Source organism: Gadus chalcogrammus, chromosome 18 (genome assembly GCF_026213295.1).
Source record: "Gadus chalcogrammus isolate NIFS_2021 chromosome 18, NIFS_Gcha_1.0, whole genome shotgun sequence".
NCBI lineage: Eukaryota > Metazoa > Chordata > Actinopteri > Gadiformes > Gadidae > Gadus > Gadus chalcogrammus.
Window position 1 is genome coordinate 14,392,553 of NC_079429.1, and position 17,355 is coordinate 14,409,907.

Consider the following 17,355-nt stretch of genomic DNA (forward strand, 5'->3'; position numbering starts at 1 on the left):
AATACTGAATACTTCCACCTGTGGTAAGTATTTTTGATGCATACGATAATCTTGCTACCTACGAGTGTATGTATATCTACTTTATTTGCTTCATGGTACGTTAAAGCTGCTGTACGATTTGTGAGTCATAAAGATAGAGGGTATATTTGGGCAGAGGAAGATTTTGCAAGATTTCAGAAATAGCAGAAATTAATTTCTGTTCAATTCCAAAGATTTGTAAACCCTTCTCAAATGCTGTTAACATTGTGAAGCTGGGGTGGCGTCATGGTGTACAACAATATACCACCTTGCAGCCATATAGCACACAAAGCTAAGGATTGAGAATAAATACATGTAAATGAAAACGCCATGGATCCTTTTGGCTATTCGGGTCCAGTATCCGGGTTTCCCATCTCGAACCTGGCCACCCTCCAGTCGAGTTTCCAAAGCCTTCCTTATCTCCGTCAACAACCCCAAGACCACCAGGTGTAGCTCTGTCTCTCCGGGCTTACCCTATTTGAGAGAGAGGCAGAGCGTTACAAGATGCCCCCTGCAGGCGAGACACATGGGGACCTTTGCTGTTCAATAATTTCATGTTCATGTCGTTTTCTACCTCATGAACCGCAGGGAGCAGCGAAGATGTGCTCACAGGTCGATCAGAAATGTGCAAACGGGTCTGCCCGTTCTTATCTGAAATTAAGAAGTTTTGAAGAAGAATATTAACTTACTTACTTAACTTAAGTATTCTTAAAATGCTTATCTTCTTCCTCATATTCACAGTTTAAGAGCACATCTCTTGAACGCTTGCCATTCGAAGCATGTCGCTAGGCAAGGATTTTTTTAATATTTAATTGAAATGCTTATAATCAACCTCCTATATATTTATCTGAGCCGGAAAGATGTTTTGATAAAATCTGCATATATCTGATCCTACAACATTGTTTAGATTGTTGTTTTAACCTTTAAGTAAGAATTACCAGTATCGCCCTTGTTGACTATGGGCAGATCTTTTTTGTCCTCGTCCATACTGCAGTCTTCCTCCTCCTTCACTTTGAAGTGGAAGTCCTTCTCCATCAGGTGCATCACCACAATGGTCTCGCACAGACTCAACAGCATCAGCGAGAATATCCCCGCGCAGTAGGTCGCTGTGGGAACAAAAAAGGGAACCAGTTATACGATATTCGCATGCAAGTGTCATTTTACAAGCAATGTGTGTCGGACGTTGATTCCCGTGATGAGGTTGACTCCAGCCTGTTCACCTATGAGCGGGATCCTGCTGGAAGTGGACGGCAGTATGTCGTTGAGGATGAGCTGCAGCACCGTCACAGAGAGCATCACCGTGACCTTAAAGCTCAGCTTCTCCCCGCCCTTCTCAGAGATGAACAGTGAGGCCACGTCCAGGCACATGAAGAACCAGATGGGCAACAGGAGGTTGACGACGTACAGGACCGGCCTTCTCCTCATCGTGATCTTGGGGAACGCACGACACAGGTTGTGCCGATCAGATATGACAACGTGCATCCAATGCATGTTATGCTCATGCACATGCGGTCATGTGGCTGTGTACCCACTTTGAGATTCATGCAGTGTATAGACGTACAGTGTATGTTATGTGATCTATGGAGTCTTCGCTGAATTTGGTGACATTCACGTTGCAGAACGTCCACTCGTCCTGCGTCCGCAACACCTCGCGAGTCATCCTGGTGGCAGCGTTGGAGCCCTGGGCGAGGAGCCTCAACTCCTTGTCTGAAAAGAAATGAGAAGAGAGGGATAAATGACCAGAACCTAAGCATGGACGTAGAGCAGAACAATAGTTTGACTTCCAGACGAAAGGGTATCGGATTCGATCCCCAACGTCTACAACCTACTTGAAGGCAGCATTAAGCCTACGATCCCGATCTCTACCTGCTCCTTAATGACCCTGAGTTCGGGTAAGATCATCTCCTAAATATATACATATTATAAAGTGTATTGTATGCAACATGCACTGCACACACTCAACCACACACATAAAGACACATACAATACAAACTACTGTACAGGTGGGTGTGCTATTAGCCTGGCTCCGCCCGCCTAATTACTTCCACTCAATTTGAATTTCCCTTCTGTACAAATGAAATGAAGTACGAGAGTCTGGTAGGACCAGGCTAGGTGTAGATATGCTGCGGCATGAGAACCCACAAAACACCCACCCGTGTGGGTGATGGACTTGAAAGTGAGAGTGCATCTCTGTGTGTCGAAGGGGAAGCTGAAGATCTGCATGAGGCAGGTGCTGACCACCACCATGCCCCTGTTGAGCTCCACAGTCCCGTTAGAGTACAGCGTCAGGAAGGGCGAGGGAGGGGCCTTGTCCTCCGCAATCCTGGAAAGGAAGAGACCAATGACGTGTGTTTGTTTGAATAACACTGGTATCACATTCGGCGTTATGGGTATTTAACGATTTAGCTACTCTAGCCTTGTCATCAACTAAGATAATGGCCTTCTTACAATCTTCTTACAATACCATGAGTGGCCCCAAGGGATTTCAATCCCTTGCCATGGCAGTGGTAACTCTAAGCTCTGCAAAATGGGTACACATACACAGGAACACTGCTGATGATCTGCACCACTCACATTTCCTCAATGATGATATCGGGTTCCCACATGAGCTTCTTGGGAATGGAAGGGATGTAGGTAATGCCACAGAAGTCCTCGGGATTCCAGGAGAACAGATCACTGTGCCATTGCTAGAAACAGAATGTGAAGCCGACGTTTGGATGAAAGGTTTTGTGCCTTGTTCATGCAAGGACATTTCTATTTAACAAAATCTCTGAGATGCACCGAATAATAACTCAATAATATAATAATAACCTAGCCCGTCGAGAGAACTCACCAATGAAGTCAAGAGAGAAGCAACAAACATCTGTTCTTTTTCATCCTGAGGGTAAACAAATATCAGTACATATATATATATATATATATATATATATATATATATATATATATATATATATATGTATATATATATATGTATATATATATGTGTATATATATATGTATATATATATATATATGTATGTATATATTGTATATAAGCATTACCATGAATTTTTTTCAAATATAAAAACTTTCATGGTAGCCTAATGCTTATATGCACACATGTGTACAACACACACACACACACACACACACACACACACACACACACACACACACACACACACACACACACACACACACACACTTACCATACCCAGAATGCCATAGAGGGCTATCTCTAGATGTACTATGGTCTGATTTCTGTAGTCCAGGATGGGGCGAGTCATTGTATATAGCTCGTTGCCTTTGCTGATGTTCAGTTGAGTCAGAACGTCAAAGTAGCTGCACACCTTCTCGCTGGACACCTCATCCGTAGCCCAGGCCTCTGGAGCTGACAGCAGGAGAGCTGTTAGGGCAGCGGAAAGCTTAAGCCTAATTACACCATGAAATTAATACGGAAACGGCCCTTAGGAAGCAATATTGTTCATCCAATCAAACTCATTCAATTTAATCTCATTTCATTTCAATATCGTTCATTCAGTTACGCTCATTTCTAAAATTGTAATTAAATCAGTTTATTGGTTTGTTGACATCCAAACCCAAAGTTTGGGCAGAATCATTTATGATGCTAAAGTGTCATTAGATAGCCATGTCAACATGCTACGCAGACAGAATGGGTCACAGGCGTGTGTGCGTGTGTGCATGTGTGCGTGTGTGCATGCGTGTGTGAGCATGTGTGGTCTGGTGTATATTGACGTGTGGATTATGGCAACTATTAACTATACTTAATGGATTGTATAACTCAAATGGGCTGATATTATAATGTGATTTCCTGCCCAATGCAAGTTATGGCTCAGATTCACATCTCATGCACACACACACACACACACACACACACACACACACACACACACACACACACACACACACACACACACACACACACACACACGTTTAAACCCTGATACCTTGGGTGAGGGGCCAAGTGTTTCATCAATTCTCAAACGTAGGTTCTTCCTTAATTACCTGACCTTCTCTCCTCTGTTTAGGAGCTCCCAGCCATTAACTCAAACCAGAAAAACATGAGCATGAACCAAAAAAACATACAGCATGGTCAGGTTAATGCTGGCTGTGGTTACTCAGGAACCATAAGTGAAGGGGCGAGGCAGGCAGAGAAACATTGTGTGGTCCAGTTGTCATTACGTCATTCAGAGCATCTTTCTTTGCAATTTGAGTCATTGGCTTTATTATAACATACAAGCTTTCATAATTATACATTTAATATAAAAGATAACAGCAACATTTTTTTATATTGCATTGGCAAAGCATGGTATTAAAAAAATCTGTTTTTTATGATCCAAACCTTTTACATAAAGCACAATTATTTATAAATTACTTATTTAAACCCATAATACATTTCTGCTAGATTGACTGGTCAGAATGAAAACCAAATCAACCAAAACCATAATTAGTTATTGCCACAAAGATTGTACATTTTCAAATTGAATAATGAAAAAAGTGCATTCACATGAACTGAATACATTCCGATATGGTACTATGACAATATGTTGATACACAAGTATTGACCATTGCACTTATAACCACTAAAGTAGTTTACATTTGTAATCATCAAAATCGTTTTTTATAATTAATTTAATACCACAGTCTATTTGATGTACATCTACTATGAGAGCGGCTCTGCTCAGTGGCTTACCTGAAACGAGAAGCAGGATCATCAGAGAGACACGTGTCATAGTGGATCCTATGAGGCTGGAGTCAGAGCGACAGATTATACCGATAGTGGAGTATTAGCCTCTGCCTCAGTCCCTGGGTTTCGACTGACAAAAGCTCAATGCAAGCATGCAGCCCTGAGGACATTATAAAAGGGATGGACAAATAGGAAGAAATAATGAATTAATCATCATCATTCGATTGCATTTGATTTGGCCCCTCCTACATACAACAAAGCAGAAGTGGGATGTCTGGAACTATTGTTCCAGACAATTCTAACAGAGATTGGGTTAAGCACTGCATTCAAGTGGATTCACCGCAACTAAACCAATGTCAGATATTCGTATATAACTAACAGTATTACAATTAGTATTATAGTAGTATTATTTAGCGTAATATAACATAGGCTTCCATGACAACATGCTGTACCATGACTTAACCTTACACAACCTACCATGACACAATTACCATCACATCAAGAAGCATAACATGAAATAGCTCAACACCATAATATAGTATAACATGATGTAGAATAAAATAAAGCATATCGCTGGGATCTAAAATGAACATATAACAAAGCCAACATAAGATAGCACTTTACATACTCAACAAAACCCCAAAAGGTCCATCCCACGGCACACTCTCTAAGAGCTCCATTCTATAAACAGGAAAATCAGAAAGAGTGACACAGCGGTGAGGTAGAAGGTGAAGAAGACGACGTTGGTCCTCCGGGCCAGGCGGGTCCAGTAGCCGGCCTTCAGTCCGGGCCCCTGGGGGCCGCCGGCCCGGCGCAGGGACCTCACCTCGCCCAGCTCCTCCAGGATGAGCAGCAGCAGGTGGGGGTCGGCCCTCTGGGGGTCCCTGGCTCCCTGAGACACCCCGTGACATCACTGGTCAGACACACTCCTTTAAGGCGGCTAACGGCTAGGCTCAATTCTTAAGGACTGCTTCACGTGAGTGTTGTGGAAGAAATCATTGTCAGCAATATCAACTCAAAAGTCACGCACAATTCAAATCATTGGGGTTATTTTTCCTATTTGGACCAACGGAGAACTGAAAACCCAGACCAAGGTCCTCAATGGTCAGATCTTGACGCAACTTCCTCTCGGTAACAGTCAACAGAGTTAATGTTGCAGACCGGGATTTTAAACCTGTGTTTAACACGCAGTACTCTCTTGAAGCAGTACTCTCTTAGAAAACCGTGTCTGTTCCCCCTGTCGCTCACCTGGTCAGCCACAGGAAGCAGCTCTCGTGAGGTCCCTCCACCAGATCCGTTGCAGATGGAAGAGTCATGAGTGCAGTTTCCCTCCTCTGAAATGACAAGGTTAGAATACAACACATCGCTTGTAACCCCACTTCGTATCAGCCTGCCCACTTGGAGCGCATTTGATATGGCTCTAGTGTGCCATATAGGATTTAGCAGTATAGTGTAGTGAAGGCTTGAGCAGGCTGTAAGGAAGGTTTTGAAAGGTCTTGAAAGCTACTCTCATTCAACGTACTGCATGTGTTATGACAGGAGTCTGAATCCCTGGTCCATTTCTGCTCCGCCTCCTCCAGCATGATGCGAGAGTCCTTCTCCATTAGGTGAGTCACCAACACCGTCTCCAGGAGACTCAGCAGCATCATGGCAAAGATCACGATGCAGTAGGTGGCTGGGGGGACCGACCAGACACAAAGCATGCTTATGACTGGAGAATAGAAGTAATAAAACACTTCTTATTGGCCCTACCTGGGCCAATCAGATGGGGCGGTGTGGGGTGGGGGGCCGACTGCCAAGAGAGGGGTCCCACCTATGAGGGGAGTCCGGTTGGACATGGAGGGCAGGATCTCGTTGAGGATGAGCAGCAGCACGGAGATGGCCAGCAGCACGGTGACCTTGAAGCCCAGCTTGTCCCCCCGGTGGTCGGAGATGAGGAAGGAGGACAGGTCCAGACACAGGAAGAAGAGGACGGGCAGCAGGAAGTTGATGACATGCAGAAGGGGCCTCCTCTTCATGGAGATCTGGAGGGGGGGGGGAAGGTGGTCAAGGTCCGGGGCAGGCTGACCTTCCCGACAAGCTGACAAAGATATTGCTAGAACTTTCTGTCCAATCGCACTTTATTTGTTTAAATTACTAACAATAACCCATCCTATTTCATCAACAGGATGTAGAAGGCTGTGGTGGTGATGATCCTTTCATCAAGGGTCAAGGACAGATGGATTTTTCCCGAGTAGCACTTGCTAGCAGCCGTAGCCACACATCCATCCGACAAACAATAACCTAAGGATGGGTTTTGCAACTATTATGCAGCTATGCAACTATTTGCATTTCATGTAAATCACATTATTGACTTCGTAGAATAATTCAGGATATTTTTGTTTCATTAAACGTGATCAATAACTAATTGGGTGTCATTCTACAGAAGATTTTGATTATACTACATAAAACAAAAATTCCCTCTGAACATTGATAGCTATTCCAAATTAGGGACGAAGTTGTAGAATTCTGGGCTATAATGATTCATCAAGCTAGCTATGTGTGCAGAATGACATTTGAGTGTGTGTAAAATCATGGAAAAACGAACAATTTATGTGTGTCAGGCCCATTGGTAATGATTGTGTTATGTATGTTACGAAAGTTTACACGTGCTAGAAGCGTAATATTCCTAATTATCAAACAATTTACAAACTGAACAGAAATCATTATTGTGGCCTGTTACCGATTGACCTTTGGGTTCCTTTTCCTCTATTCGGAGGCCAATGCTGGCTTGCTTTGTTTTATTTAGCAAGCTTTAGTTGACCAACCGTTACCTATAGTGTTATGTGTTAATTTTCTTCTCATATCGTACAAAAAAGCAGTTCTATTGTTAATACTGTTAGAACAAGTTTAATACTGCCTATATGACATTGGCCACGTGGCATACCGTTGGACAAAGGGTTGTTGTTACGAGTGATGTGTCAAACAGGGTATCATTGAATAGGCCCTAGATAGTGAGAGACATTAGCCAGACGGTGAGCTGATGAAAGGCGAGAGAGTCGTCGTCCCTGCTGGCCGTTGGGAGTGAGAAGTAAGCCTCTCAAGCTGTAGGACTACAGCACGGCCCCCTCCAGAGCCTACCAACAGACGGTGGAAGAGGGTGGGTCCCCCTCAACCACCACCTCTCAACGTTGTTTCTTTCACCGATGAGGACAGCGATAGCAGACAGATAAGAGATCTCTATTTTACCAGTTGAATCTGATTTACTTTGATTTGATTATATTCTAGAATTTATTATATTCGATCCATGTATTCATATAGATTATTTTTTACTATGAAACGACGTTGAGGGATCTATACATAATACAACTATTTTAATTGTACCTCACTTTTTAACCGTGATATAAACATGGAGAGAGATATTTTATTGTGGTGAATTACTGTGCCCATAGTGCTCTAAACCTCTTGGTCATTCCCTAATAGGATCTAATGGGCTTTCTACGGAACCCACAGAGTTTGTGTTGACCGTTTCGTATTTTGAGTTACAGCCCTTCGACCATTGAATAACGATTCAGTGGTCACTTAGCCTGTGAAACTAGTGTATACTCTATATATATATTATCTAAGTTATAATATATTCATATATTATACCTTAAATAATTGTGGTTTTCCAGGGCATGATTACCTATATTCCAACGGTGCAAATGATAATATTTGAATAACCCAACCCAGATTCAGAAATTGGGCTAATGTAACAATAACTATTGTGATTTGATCACAGCAATGCTCTGCTTTACCAAGACTGAGTGTGAGCGTGGCTGCCCACCGTGTAGACGATCTTATCCCAGTATCCGTCCATGTCAAAGGTGCCGTTGGTGACGGCCAGGCTGAGGAACTCCCACTCGCCCTGAGTCTGCATCAGCTGGCGGGAGAACTGGGTGACCCGCGACGAGTTGGAGGACGGGAAGAGCCTCAGTTCATTCACTAGAGAGAGAGAGAGAGAGAGAGAGAGAGAGAGAGAGAGAGAGAGAGAGAGAGAGAGAGAGAGAGAGAGAGAGAGAGAGAGAGAGAGAGAGAGAGAGAGAGAGAGAGAGCAGAAGGGGAAGAGAGAGAGAGAGAGAGAGAGAGAGAGAGGGAGAGGGAGAGCAGAAGGGGAAGAGAGAGAGAGGGAGAGAGAGAGCAGAAGGGGAAGAGAGGGAGAGAGAGAGAGAGAGAGCAGAAGGGGAAGAGAGGGAGAGAGAGCAGAAGGGGAAGAGAGAGAGTGAGAGAGAGAGAGAGTGAGAGAGAGAGAGAGAGAGAGAGCAGAAGGGGAAGAGAGAGAGAGGGAGAGAGAGCAGAAGGGGAAGAGAGAGAGAGCAGAAGGGGAAGAGAGAGAGGGAGAGAGAGAGCAGAAGGGGAAGAGAGAGAGAGAGAGAGGGAGAGAGAGAGAGAGCAGAAGGGGAAGAGAGAGAGAGGGGGAGGGAGAGCAGAAGGGGAAGAGAGAGAGAGCAGAAGGGGAAGAGAGAGAGAGCAGAAGGGAGAGAGAGGGAGAGAGAAAGAGCAGAAGGGGAAGAGAGAGAGGGGGGGAGAGGGAGAGAGAGAGAGAGAGGAATACTGTGTGGCAAGCACTCTTATTAAACTCAACCACATCCTACCCATTAAAAGTGCTGAAGTTAAGATTCAGCTATTACTTGGCTGTAATTTGTATGAATTGGCACAGTGATCATAGCTATTATATTAGAGAGGGAAATGCACTTTGAGAATATCAGTGTCTGGTTGACAGCACCGGACTCTAGAAGCCATTTACATTGTGGACCGCTCCTGGGTCATTTCGGACCAATCCTTGGTGATTGATTCGGGAAAGCCATCCCGTCTTCAACGACAGGCGCGTGCATCGCAACAATCATCAATGGGGTAAGAGCTCAGGGCCCCGTTTCCCGAAAGCATCTTTAGCCTAAGTGGATCGCAGAGTGGGTCGTACGAGCATCGTACAGTTTTCACACCGTTTCCCGAAAGCATCTTTGGTAACGAACGTCTTGAAAACGCTCACGAGTCACGAGTAGCTAACGAGTGCTCCAGGGTACTCGTAGGACGCTAAGAGCCTCGTTAGCCTACTATAGCCTCAGTGGCGTAACCAGCGGACATTCCTAGTATTGGATGCGTTTTATTATAACACATTGGTAATGGTGTATCACGTGCGTCTGAGCCTAATGTGGGCCATTATGTTCTTAGTTTGAGAGAGACAGTCTAGGAAATGTTTGAGCAGGCAGGGCACTTAAAATGTGTGAGAGAAAGTAGGGGGGATTTGTGCAGACTGACATAGGCTACTCATAATGTAAAAAAAATAAAAAAATTATAAAAATAAAAATATTAATTATAAAAATATTTAAAAAATGCAAAGGAGCAGGCAAAAGGCTGGGATATGGTGGGGATTGGTCACGTTGACGGGAATGTTAGTGACATGTGGGAGGGTGGAGGGGGTTAAAAAAAAGTCTCAATCACTCTTCGACGTGCACGAAAACCAGCCGCGTAGTTATGAGGGAGGCCGTCCTCACACCGATCTTCCTCGTCGTCATCGTCCTCAATGTCCTCCGGTTCAACCAAAGCTACCCCAGCCTTAGCTGCAATTTTGTGCAACATAGCTGTCACACATATCACAGCGCATGACTTGGCCGGCGAAAACTGGAGCCCTCCGCTGGACTTGTGAAGGCATCTAATTATGCCGCTTTTCCAAAAGCAACTTCCACCTCCCGATCGTGCGCTCAGGATTAGGACTGATATATATGTCGGCCTTGGCTTAATCAATTGTGTTTTAATATCTTTAGCATTCATATTATTGCAATCTATTCTTTTCGTAGGCTACTCTGCGGTTGGCCTTGATGGGGAGATATTTGAACCCTTTTTAACCCCATTTTACTCCGACATTCCTGCGTCTCCCCCTGCGTCATAGCCCGTTTCAGCACCATGTCAGTGGACAGGTACAATCCTACGATCGTCGTAAGTGCAGCGAATGCGCGTTCACGTTAAGAGGAGTTTCGGGAAACGCTCCAAAGAAATTATCGATGGTTCGAAAGATCCATCTTTCGAACCATCTTACGAGCGAAGATCCATCGATATCGGGAAACGGGGCCCAGTGCAGGAGCAGAGAGGAGGAGGGTGTTTTTTGGGTGGTTTAGGTTCAAAATCGTGCTCTCTTTCGCGTCTTTCTGCTCTCTCCCTCCTCAACGCTGGCCTCGTACCGACGGCCCCTCCGGAGGCCTGCCGTCAGCGCTACCCCCCGGAGCCCCCGGCGGACCCCTCACCCCTGTGGACCACCGAGGTGATGGTGATGTTGCAGCTCTGCGTGTCGAAGGGGAACTTGTGCACGTCCATCTTGCAGGTGATGACCGCCTTGAGGTCGTCCTCCATGTAGACCCGCCCCTCGTGGGTCATCAGCAGGTAGGGGTTGGGCAGGGCCTCGTCACGCTGCGTCCTGGAGATCCCCACACGCAGGCGCACACACATATACACACATGCGCACACTCGCACACACATATACACACATGCACATGCACAAACACACACACAAACAATACAAAAACCCATGACTCATTAACATACGTTGTTTATTTCCGAGCATGCCACATGGTGTCATGCGTATCTTCAACCAAATGTTCAAACACTTTCCCTCCGTCCTCGTCCTTATGTTGCTTAACCACTGACAGAGGATGTTTGACTTGATCTGCATCCTATAGCTGAGCTGATAGGCCTTTGTTTTGTATAAATGTAATTTTTTTCGTTCGCTAATGCTCGCTCACATCTCAAAGATGAAGATGTCGGGTTTCCACAGGAACTCCTTGGGAATAGAAACCTTAGAGATCCCACAGAACTGCGCCGGATCCCAGGAGATCCGCTCGTCGTTCCAGGTCTGCAGGGGGTGAGCCATGTGGAGGAGTGTCATGTTATTTATACAGTGAAAACATCCATGAGGGAGATCATCCTCCTCCTCATCATCATCATCATCATCCTCATTATGAGGATGATGAGGATGATCCTTTATTTTCATTGTTTTGCAAATGAAACGCACCATATGAAGCCAGACGAGAGGAGAGAAGGTCTGGGCTTTCTCGTTCTGTCAGAAAACAAGCAAAAAGGTATCATGTAGAATAATATCTATCCATACGATGACACAAACAGAAGCGCTTTATTGTTGCACAGCAGGGAAACCCCGCCTGTATCCTGTATATAGCTGAACATTTGGTTTAATGTTGTCAAAGTACATCCTCTGATTCATATAAATCAATTCCACACTCAGACTAAACCATTGTGTAAGCCTATCATAGTATTTATCTTACAAGTCCCACAGCTGAAACTTTGCTCTGACGTTTCATGTCAATCTGAGCTGCAATTCAAAGTTTTTACAAACAACCTGCAGCCTACACAGAGTAGGGAAAGCCACTGAGCGTGCCTGGATGTTGCAATAAAATAACCCTTACCACACTAAGAATGGCACTGATGTACACGTCCATATAGAGGATGGTAGGGCGGGTGTGGTCCTTCACCGGCCGCGTTGAACTGTGCCTTTCGCTCTTACGGCTGATATTCAAATGGTCCAAAACATCCTGATAGCAGCACACTTTCTTAGGAGAAACGTGTTCTAGAAAAGAAAAGCAGGAGGCAACAATGCTTCAAAGACCTATTTCGATATTCAAATGACTTTTACAAGCCATCGAGGAAGAACTTTAGAATTATTACTACTTTCAATTAACACCAAAATGATGTTTGATCACAGATGGTCAATTAAGTTGTTCAATGTTCATTTGTTTATTAGTCATCAGAAAAACCTTCTGTGCACGGTAGTGTGTACCCAATTGATATGCTCAATTCAAACATTGGCTGAAGCGATGCACGCCTTTGTGTCTATAATAATCACTCAACTGCAGTTTGACATTTTAATTAAGTTCTTTCTTTTGCAATATCTTTAATCAGAAACAAAACAAATCGTTATAACCATAACCATCGTTATCAAAACCAAAACAGTACAGTGCAGTGAACAATCTTTTAATTTCTGAGGTCGACAATCAATGTAATCAAGGGGGGTCGGCCACCACGCAGATTCACGGTGAACAGAATAGACTGCTTTTAGAAAAAGGTATTCACCATTAACACCATATGCACACATGCTACACAATCACCAAATCATACCAGACCATTTTAGAGACATAAACATTACATTCAGTGTTAATGTTAATATGATAACCCATGAAAGCAGTCTTACCTATGATGAAGAACAGAAGGAGGAAAACAATGTGCATCTTAGTCCGTTGTACAGATATGCTGTTGCTGTATGTTTAGTCTTGAGGTGGGTCAGAGCTCTGCATATGTTTCTATACCTCTGTCTACCCCGTCTCGGATCTGGATGTGTTCAATGGTGTGTGTGTGTGTGTGTGTGTGTTCGTGTTTACACTGGTGTTCACATGTATGTGCGTGCGTGCGTGCGTGCGTGCGTGCGTGCGTGTGGCTGTGTGTGTGGCCGTTCGTGTGGCCATGTGTGTATGTGTGTGTGTGTTTCCCGGAAACAATCCCTTAAAGGTAAATGACACCCATCTTTATCAAGAGCGGCCATTGGACCCTGGTGGCGACTCCAGAAGCATAAGGCCATAAGGGAAGTGAGATGTAATATCAAAACATTATTATATTGGACTGTTGTGTAATGAGGCGCAATGAACGGCATTGGATTAGCTTCTGAGTGACGGATGAGGACAGAGGGTTTTAGTGACAGGTAACGAGGACAGAGAGTCTACTAACACAACAATAAACGCACCAATAGATCATGAGACACTGCTGAGGGAACTTGTGTGTGCTTGTGTGTGTGTGTGAGAGAGTGTGTGAGAGAGGGTGTTTTTTGTGTGTTTTCGTGTGTCTATATTGTTGACGCTGATAGAAATCTTGTAAACCTCAACGATCTGTATATTTGTACAAATAAACATGATCCAACAAATACACTAGCAAGTACATTGCAAACTATACAGCCTGGGTTGTATCTATTTCATGTGTCTTCTCGTTCATTCTAAACGTGTAACGACTGCAATAGTAAAACAACAGCAAAATGACCCATTTTTCGTACAACAGAGAGCACAACACATTCATCCAGTGGCTGGAGGTCTCTTCTTCTGCCTTGCATGTACAGACGGGGACCCAACATATCAGCCTCCTATCAGCCTCCTCTGAGCCTCCTCTGAGCCTAACGTCCGTGTGCAGGAGGAGCCTCTTCTAGGACTGCCATTCCTTTATCATGAGGGTGAGGAAGAACAGGGCCACCGCCACATAGAATATGAAGAAGCCCACGTTGATCCTATAGGCCAGGCGGGTCCAGTAGCCGGGGTGCCCCCCGTGGGCCTGGCGGACCCAGGCCAGGGCCAGGCCCTTCAGCTCCCTCAGCTCCTGCAGGACCATCAGCCACAGGTGGGCGTCGCCCCCGGCGGGACCGCCGTCCGCCACCTGCGGACCAGAGGGCAGACGCTCACGGGACGGACGGCCTCCTGGTCTCTGTGGCCTGAGGGGGGAGGCCAGCAGGGCAGACCGTACTGGCTTCCCTAATGTAGCCTAAACGACCCATCGTGCCAGCCTCAACCTTCTTCAATGTTTATGTATCCTTTTTTGCATCCACACTTCTACTGCTCATAGGTTTTATTTGTATATTTTTTCTGTGTGTCTTTGTGGCGTTTTATTCATATTTAAGAATCAAATAATGTTGTCCTCCCATTCTATCACTTTAATTCCTATTGCCTTCCTGTAGTTTCTGCTTTGACACCCTTATGTCATCCATCCACATTATCTTATCTTATCTTATCTTACTTGAGCTCTTATTTTCTGTCTCTTGTGTTTTCCTGTCTGAGGAGGTGAGAGCGATAACAGAGCTTACCTGCTCAGCCATTGGTAGATGATCACGGGGCGTCTCAGACCTCAACCAATCGCAGACGCACGCACAGCGAGCGCAGCCCTTCTCTACTGGAAGGTTACACATGTCATTAGCGCGTTGACACTTTATGCATTGTCACAGAATTGTTTTGGGGAAAAGATACACATAAAAACTTCAACAAAGTGACCTATAGGGACATTTATTTGAGACACTTGTCATTAATGAGCCAGTTGGCAAGCATGTGGTTCTTGCTCCTTAGTCTTATGCCTACAGGTAGACTATAGATATTAGTATTCGACCCGAGAACCTTTCCACAGGTGTCAAACCCCCTAAGAGACTAACATCTTGACTATCAGGCCCCTGTGGTTATACAGCGAATGTTTACATTCCTAAGTCCTACCGAGAGGGAGGACCAGGGTGGGGTTCCTGTGGCGGCCATCTTGTTACTCACAGGGACTGGGGGAGCTTGGGGAGGCGGGGGAGGCAGGAGAGCTGGGGGAGGCGGCCTTGACCTGCTTGCCTTCCAGGTCCTCCACCAGGACGGCCTCCCTCTCCGGGACACCTTTCTGCTGAGAGTCCTTCTCCATCAGGTGAGTCACCAACACCGTCTCCAGGAGACTCAGCAGCATCATGGCAAAGATCACGATGCAGTAGGTGGCTGGGGGGACCGACCAGACAAAAAAGCATGCTTATGATTGTGGAGAACACTTCTTATTGGCCCTCCCTGTATCCAGGTGGAAGCCATCAGACGGGGAGAGGGGTCCCACCTATGAGGGGAGTCCGGTTGGACATGGAGGGCAGGATCTCGTTGAGGATGAGCAGCAGCACGGAGATGGCCAGCAGCACGGTGACCTTGAAGCCCAGCTTGTCCCCCCGGTGGTCGGAGATGAGGAAGGAGGACAGGTCCAGACACAGGAAGAAGAGGACGGGCAGCAGGAAGTTGATGACATGCAGAAGGGGCCTCCTCTTCATGGAGATCTGGACGGGGAGGGGGAAGGTGGTCAAGGATACTGTAAGTCATTTGATTTTGCAGAAACAAAAGAATACAACAAAAGTACCAATCAAATATTTTACAAATAATGTCTAGAAAACCTGAAGGTGCATTATTGTGAGTTGTAGTGTGTGTGTGTGTGTGTGTGTGTGTGTGTGTGTGTGTGTGTGTGTGTGTGTGTGTGTGTGTGTGTGTGTGTGTGTGTGTGTGTGTGTGTGTGTGTGTGTGTGTGTAGGAAATGGATTGTCCAGTTAAATCAAGAAAAGCCAAAAAAACGTTATTTCGTTTATTTCCTCCGACTCCATTCCCATTGGTTCACGTGTTTATTCAATGTCTCCGTGGAGCTTCTCACCGTGTATATGATCTGATCCCAGTTTTGATCCCCGAGGACGAACAGTTCGTTGGTGACGGCCAGGCTGAGGAACTCCCACTCTCCCTGAGTCTGCATCACCCTGCGGGTGAACTGGGTGATCCGGGAAGAGTTGGAGGACGGGGTGAGCCTCAGTTGACTTACTACAGAGAGAGAGAGACAGACGGACGGACGGACGGACGGACGGACGGACGGACGGAGGGAGGGAGGGAGAGAGGGAGAGGGAGAGAGGGAGAGACAGAGACAGAGACAGATGTCATCATGGACTACAATGGATCTGCCATGGGTTATACTGTATACATAGAAGGATGCCCACAGAGAGCGGTCCTTTAATGTAGTAGAACAGGTCCTCTGTCCCCAGTGCTCACCGCTGTGGAGGATGGACATGACGGTGATGTTGCAGCTCTGCGTGTCGAAGGGGAACTTGTGCACGTCCATCTTGCAGGTGCTGACCACCTTCAGGTCCTCCTCGAAGGTCACGTTGCCGTCGTAGGTGATGTACACGTAGGGACTCTGGGACGCGTTGTCCATATCCGTCCTTTGGCACACACACACACACACACACACACACACACACACACACACACACACACACACACACACACACACACACACACACACACACACACACACACACACACACACACACACACACACACACACACACACACTGTATTGTTTAGTAGGTTTAATGAGCTTAGATACCCATTCATATAACTCTTTTGATGTGATATTGCAGTATCATTATGGACAGATCGAATATTAGTTTAAAGTCAGCAACCATAATAGATTGTTCACATAGATCACTCGTGTGTGTGTGTGTGTGTGTGTGTGTGTGTGTGTGTGTGTGTGTGTGTGTGTGTGTGTGTGTGTGTGTGTGTGTGTGTGTGTGTGTGTGTGTGTGTGTGTGTGTGTGTGTGTGTGTCATTCAATGTCCTCACATCTCAGTGATCAAGAGGTCAGGTTTCCAAAGCATCTCTTTGGGAATGGAGAGTTCTGTGATCCCGCAGAACATAGCCGGATCCCAGGAGACGCGTTCATTATTCCACATCTACACAGAGCGCACGGTACGTCACACACACACACACACACACACACACACACACACACACACACAGTGACTAGGGTTAGTGTGGAGGAAATCAACCTTTTACACAAGAGATGTACCATTTAAGGCATTGCTCTGCAAACTGATTCGGAAAAACTGATCTGGAAGCTGAAGTGAAGAGTGAGCAGTAAATAGATTGATTTCCTGTTCAAATCATTCATCGTTCTTCCACGTTGTACTAAATCAGGGGGGTATCTGAAAATCAATTGATGATATAAAAGATGCATTTAGTGGTTAAAATATTGTTTGATGCAACTCACCAATATTATCCAGATGAATGGTGTGAAGGTCTGTGTTTTCTCGATCTAAAATCCAAAATAAT

At 45.4% G+C, this 17,355-nt stretch overlaps 3 protein-coding genes across 5 annotated transcripts in view; all 3 read right to left on the reverse strand.

Annotated features, from left to right (window-relative positions):
- Positions 1-104: 104 nt before the first annotated feature.
- Positions 105-5,373, reverse strand: LOC130371478 (5-hydroxytryptamine receptor 3A-like). Of its 3 annotated transcripts, none has more exons than XM_056577268.1 (10): positions 4,712-5,373; positions 3,207-3,388; positions 2,852-2,896; positions 2,593-2,705; positions 2,172-2,341; positions 1,580-1,725; positions 1,239-1,449; positions 957-1,124; positions 593-669; positions 105-492 (listed from the first exon to the last, which is right to left on the reverse strand). In XM_056577268.1, the coding sequence occupies exons 1-10, from the start codon at positions 4,749-4,751 to the stop codon at positions 238-240; spliced, it is 1,407 nt and encodes a 468-aa protein (XP_056433243.1). In that variant the 5' UTR covers positions 4,752-5,373; the 3' UTR covers positions 105-237. The 3 variants fall into 3 exon arrangements, with proteins under 3 accessions (XP_056433243.1, XP_056433242.1, XP_056433244.1); XM_056577267.1 differs by having other exon boundaries at positions 3,207-3,403; XM_056577269.1 differs by having other exon boundaries at positions 433-669; positions 3,207-3,403; positions 4,712-4,876.
- On the reverse strand, positions 4,951-12,957 carry LOC130371850 (5-hydroxytryptamine receptor 3A-like). The gene is made up of 10 exons (XM_056577710.1): positions 12,921-12,957; positions 12,139-12,299; positions 11,730-11,774; positions 11,461-11,570; positions 10,966-11,135; positions 8,511-8,668; positions 6,519-6,729; positions 6,228-6,380; positions 5,954-6,039; positions 4,951-5,597 (listed from the first exon to the last, which is right to left on the reverse strand). Exons 1-10 carry the CDS (start codon positions 12,955-12,957, stop codon positions 5,373-5,375), a joined length of 1,356 nt encoding a protein of 451 aa, XP_056433685.1. The 3' UTR covers positions 4,951-5,372.
- Positions 12,958-13,915: 958 nt separating this feature from the next.
- The window catches only part of LOC130371851 (5-hydroxytryptamine receptor 3C-like), a 4,855-nt gene continuing 1,415 nt past the window's right edge, over positions 13,916-17,355 (reverse strand). Inside the window, exons 3-10 of the mRNA XM_056577711.1 lie at positions 17,294-17,338; positions 16,867-16,976; positions 16,294-16,463; positions 15,908-16,068; positions 15,332-15,542; positions 15,016-15,222; positions 14,568-14,653; positions 13,916-14,143 (exon numbers count right to left, since the gene is read on the reverse strand). Of these exons, the coding sequence (XP_056433686.1) occupies positions 13,916-14,143; positions 14,568-14,653; positions 15,016-15,222; positions 15,332-15,542; positions 15,908-16,068; positions 16,294-16,463; positions 16,867-16,976; positions 17,294-17,338 (1,218 nt within the window). The remainder of the gene's footprint in view (positions 14,144-14,567; positions 14,654-15,015; positions 15,223-15,331; positions 15,543-15,907; positions 16,069-16,293; positions 16,464-16,866; positions 16,977-17,293; positions 17,339-17,355) is intronic.

Excerpts from the sequence above, each read along its gene's own strand:
- LOC130371478 (XM_056577267.1), bottom strand. The coding sequence starts at position 4,751 with ATGACACGTGTCTCTCTGATGATCCTGCTTCTCGTTTCAG. Across the intron at positions 2,897-3,206 it reads TCTATGGCATTCTGGGTATG|GATGAAAAAGAACAGATGTT; the intron begins GTAAGTGTGTGT and ends GTTTACCCTCAG. Across the intron at positions 2,706-2,851 it reads CTTCTCTCTTGACTTCATTG|CAATGGCACAGTGATCTGTT; the intron begins GTGAGTTCTCTC and ends TTCTGTTTCTAG.
- LOC130371850 (XM_056577710.1), bottom strand. The coding sequence starts at position 12,957 with ATGCACATTGTTTTCCTCCTTCTGTTCTTCATCATAG. Across the intron at positions 12,300-12,920 it reads CCTTCTGTTCTTCATCATAG|AACACGTTTCTCCTAAGAAA; the intron begins GTAAGACTGCTT and ends TTTCTTTTCTAG. Across the intron at positions 11,136-11,460 it reads GACATCTTCATCTTTGAGAT|GACGCAGCGTGACGAGGCCC; the intron begins GTGAGCGAGCAT and ends GGGGATCTCCAG.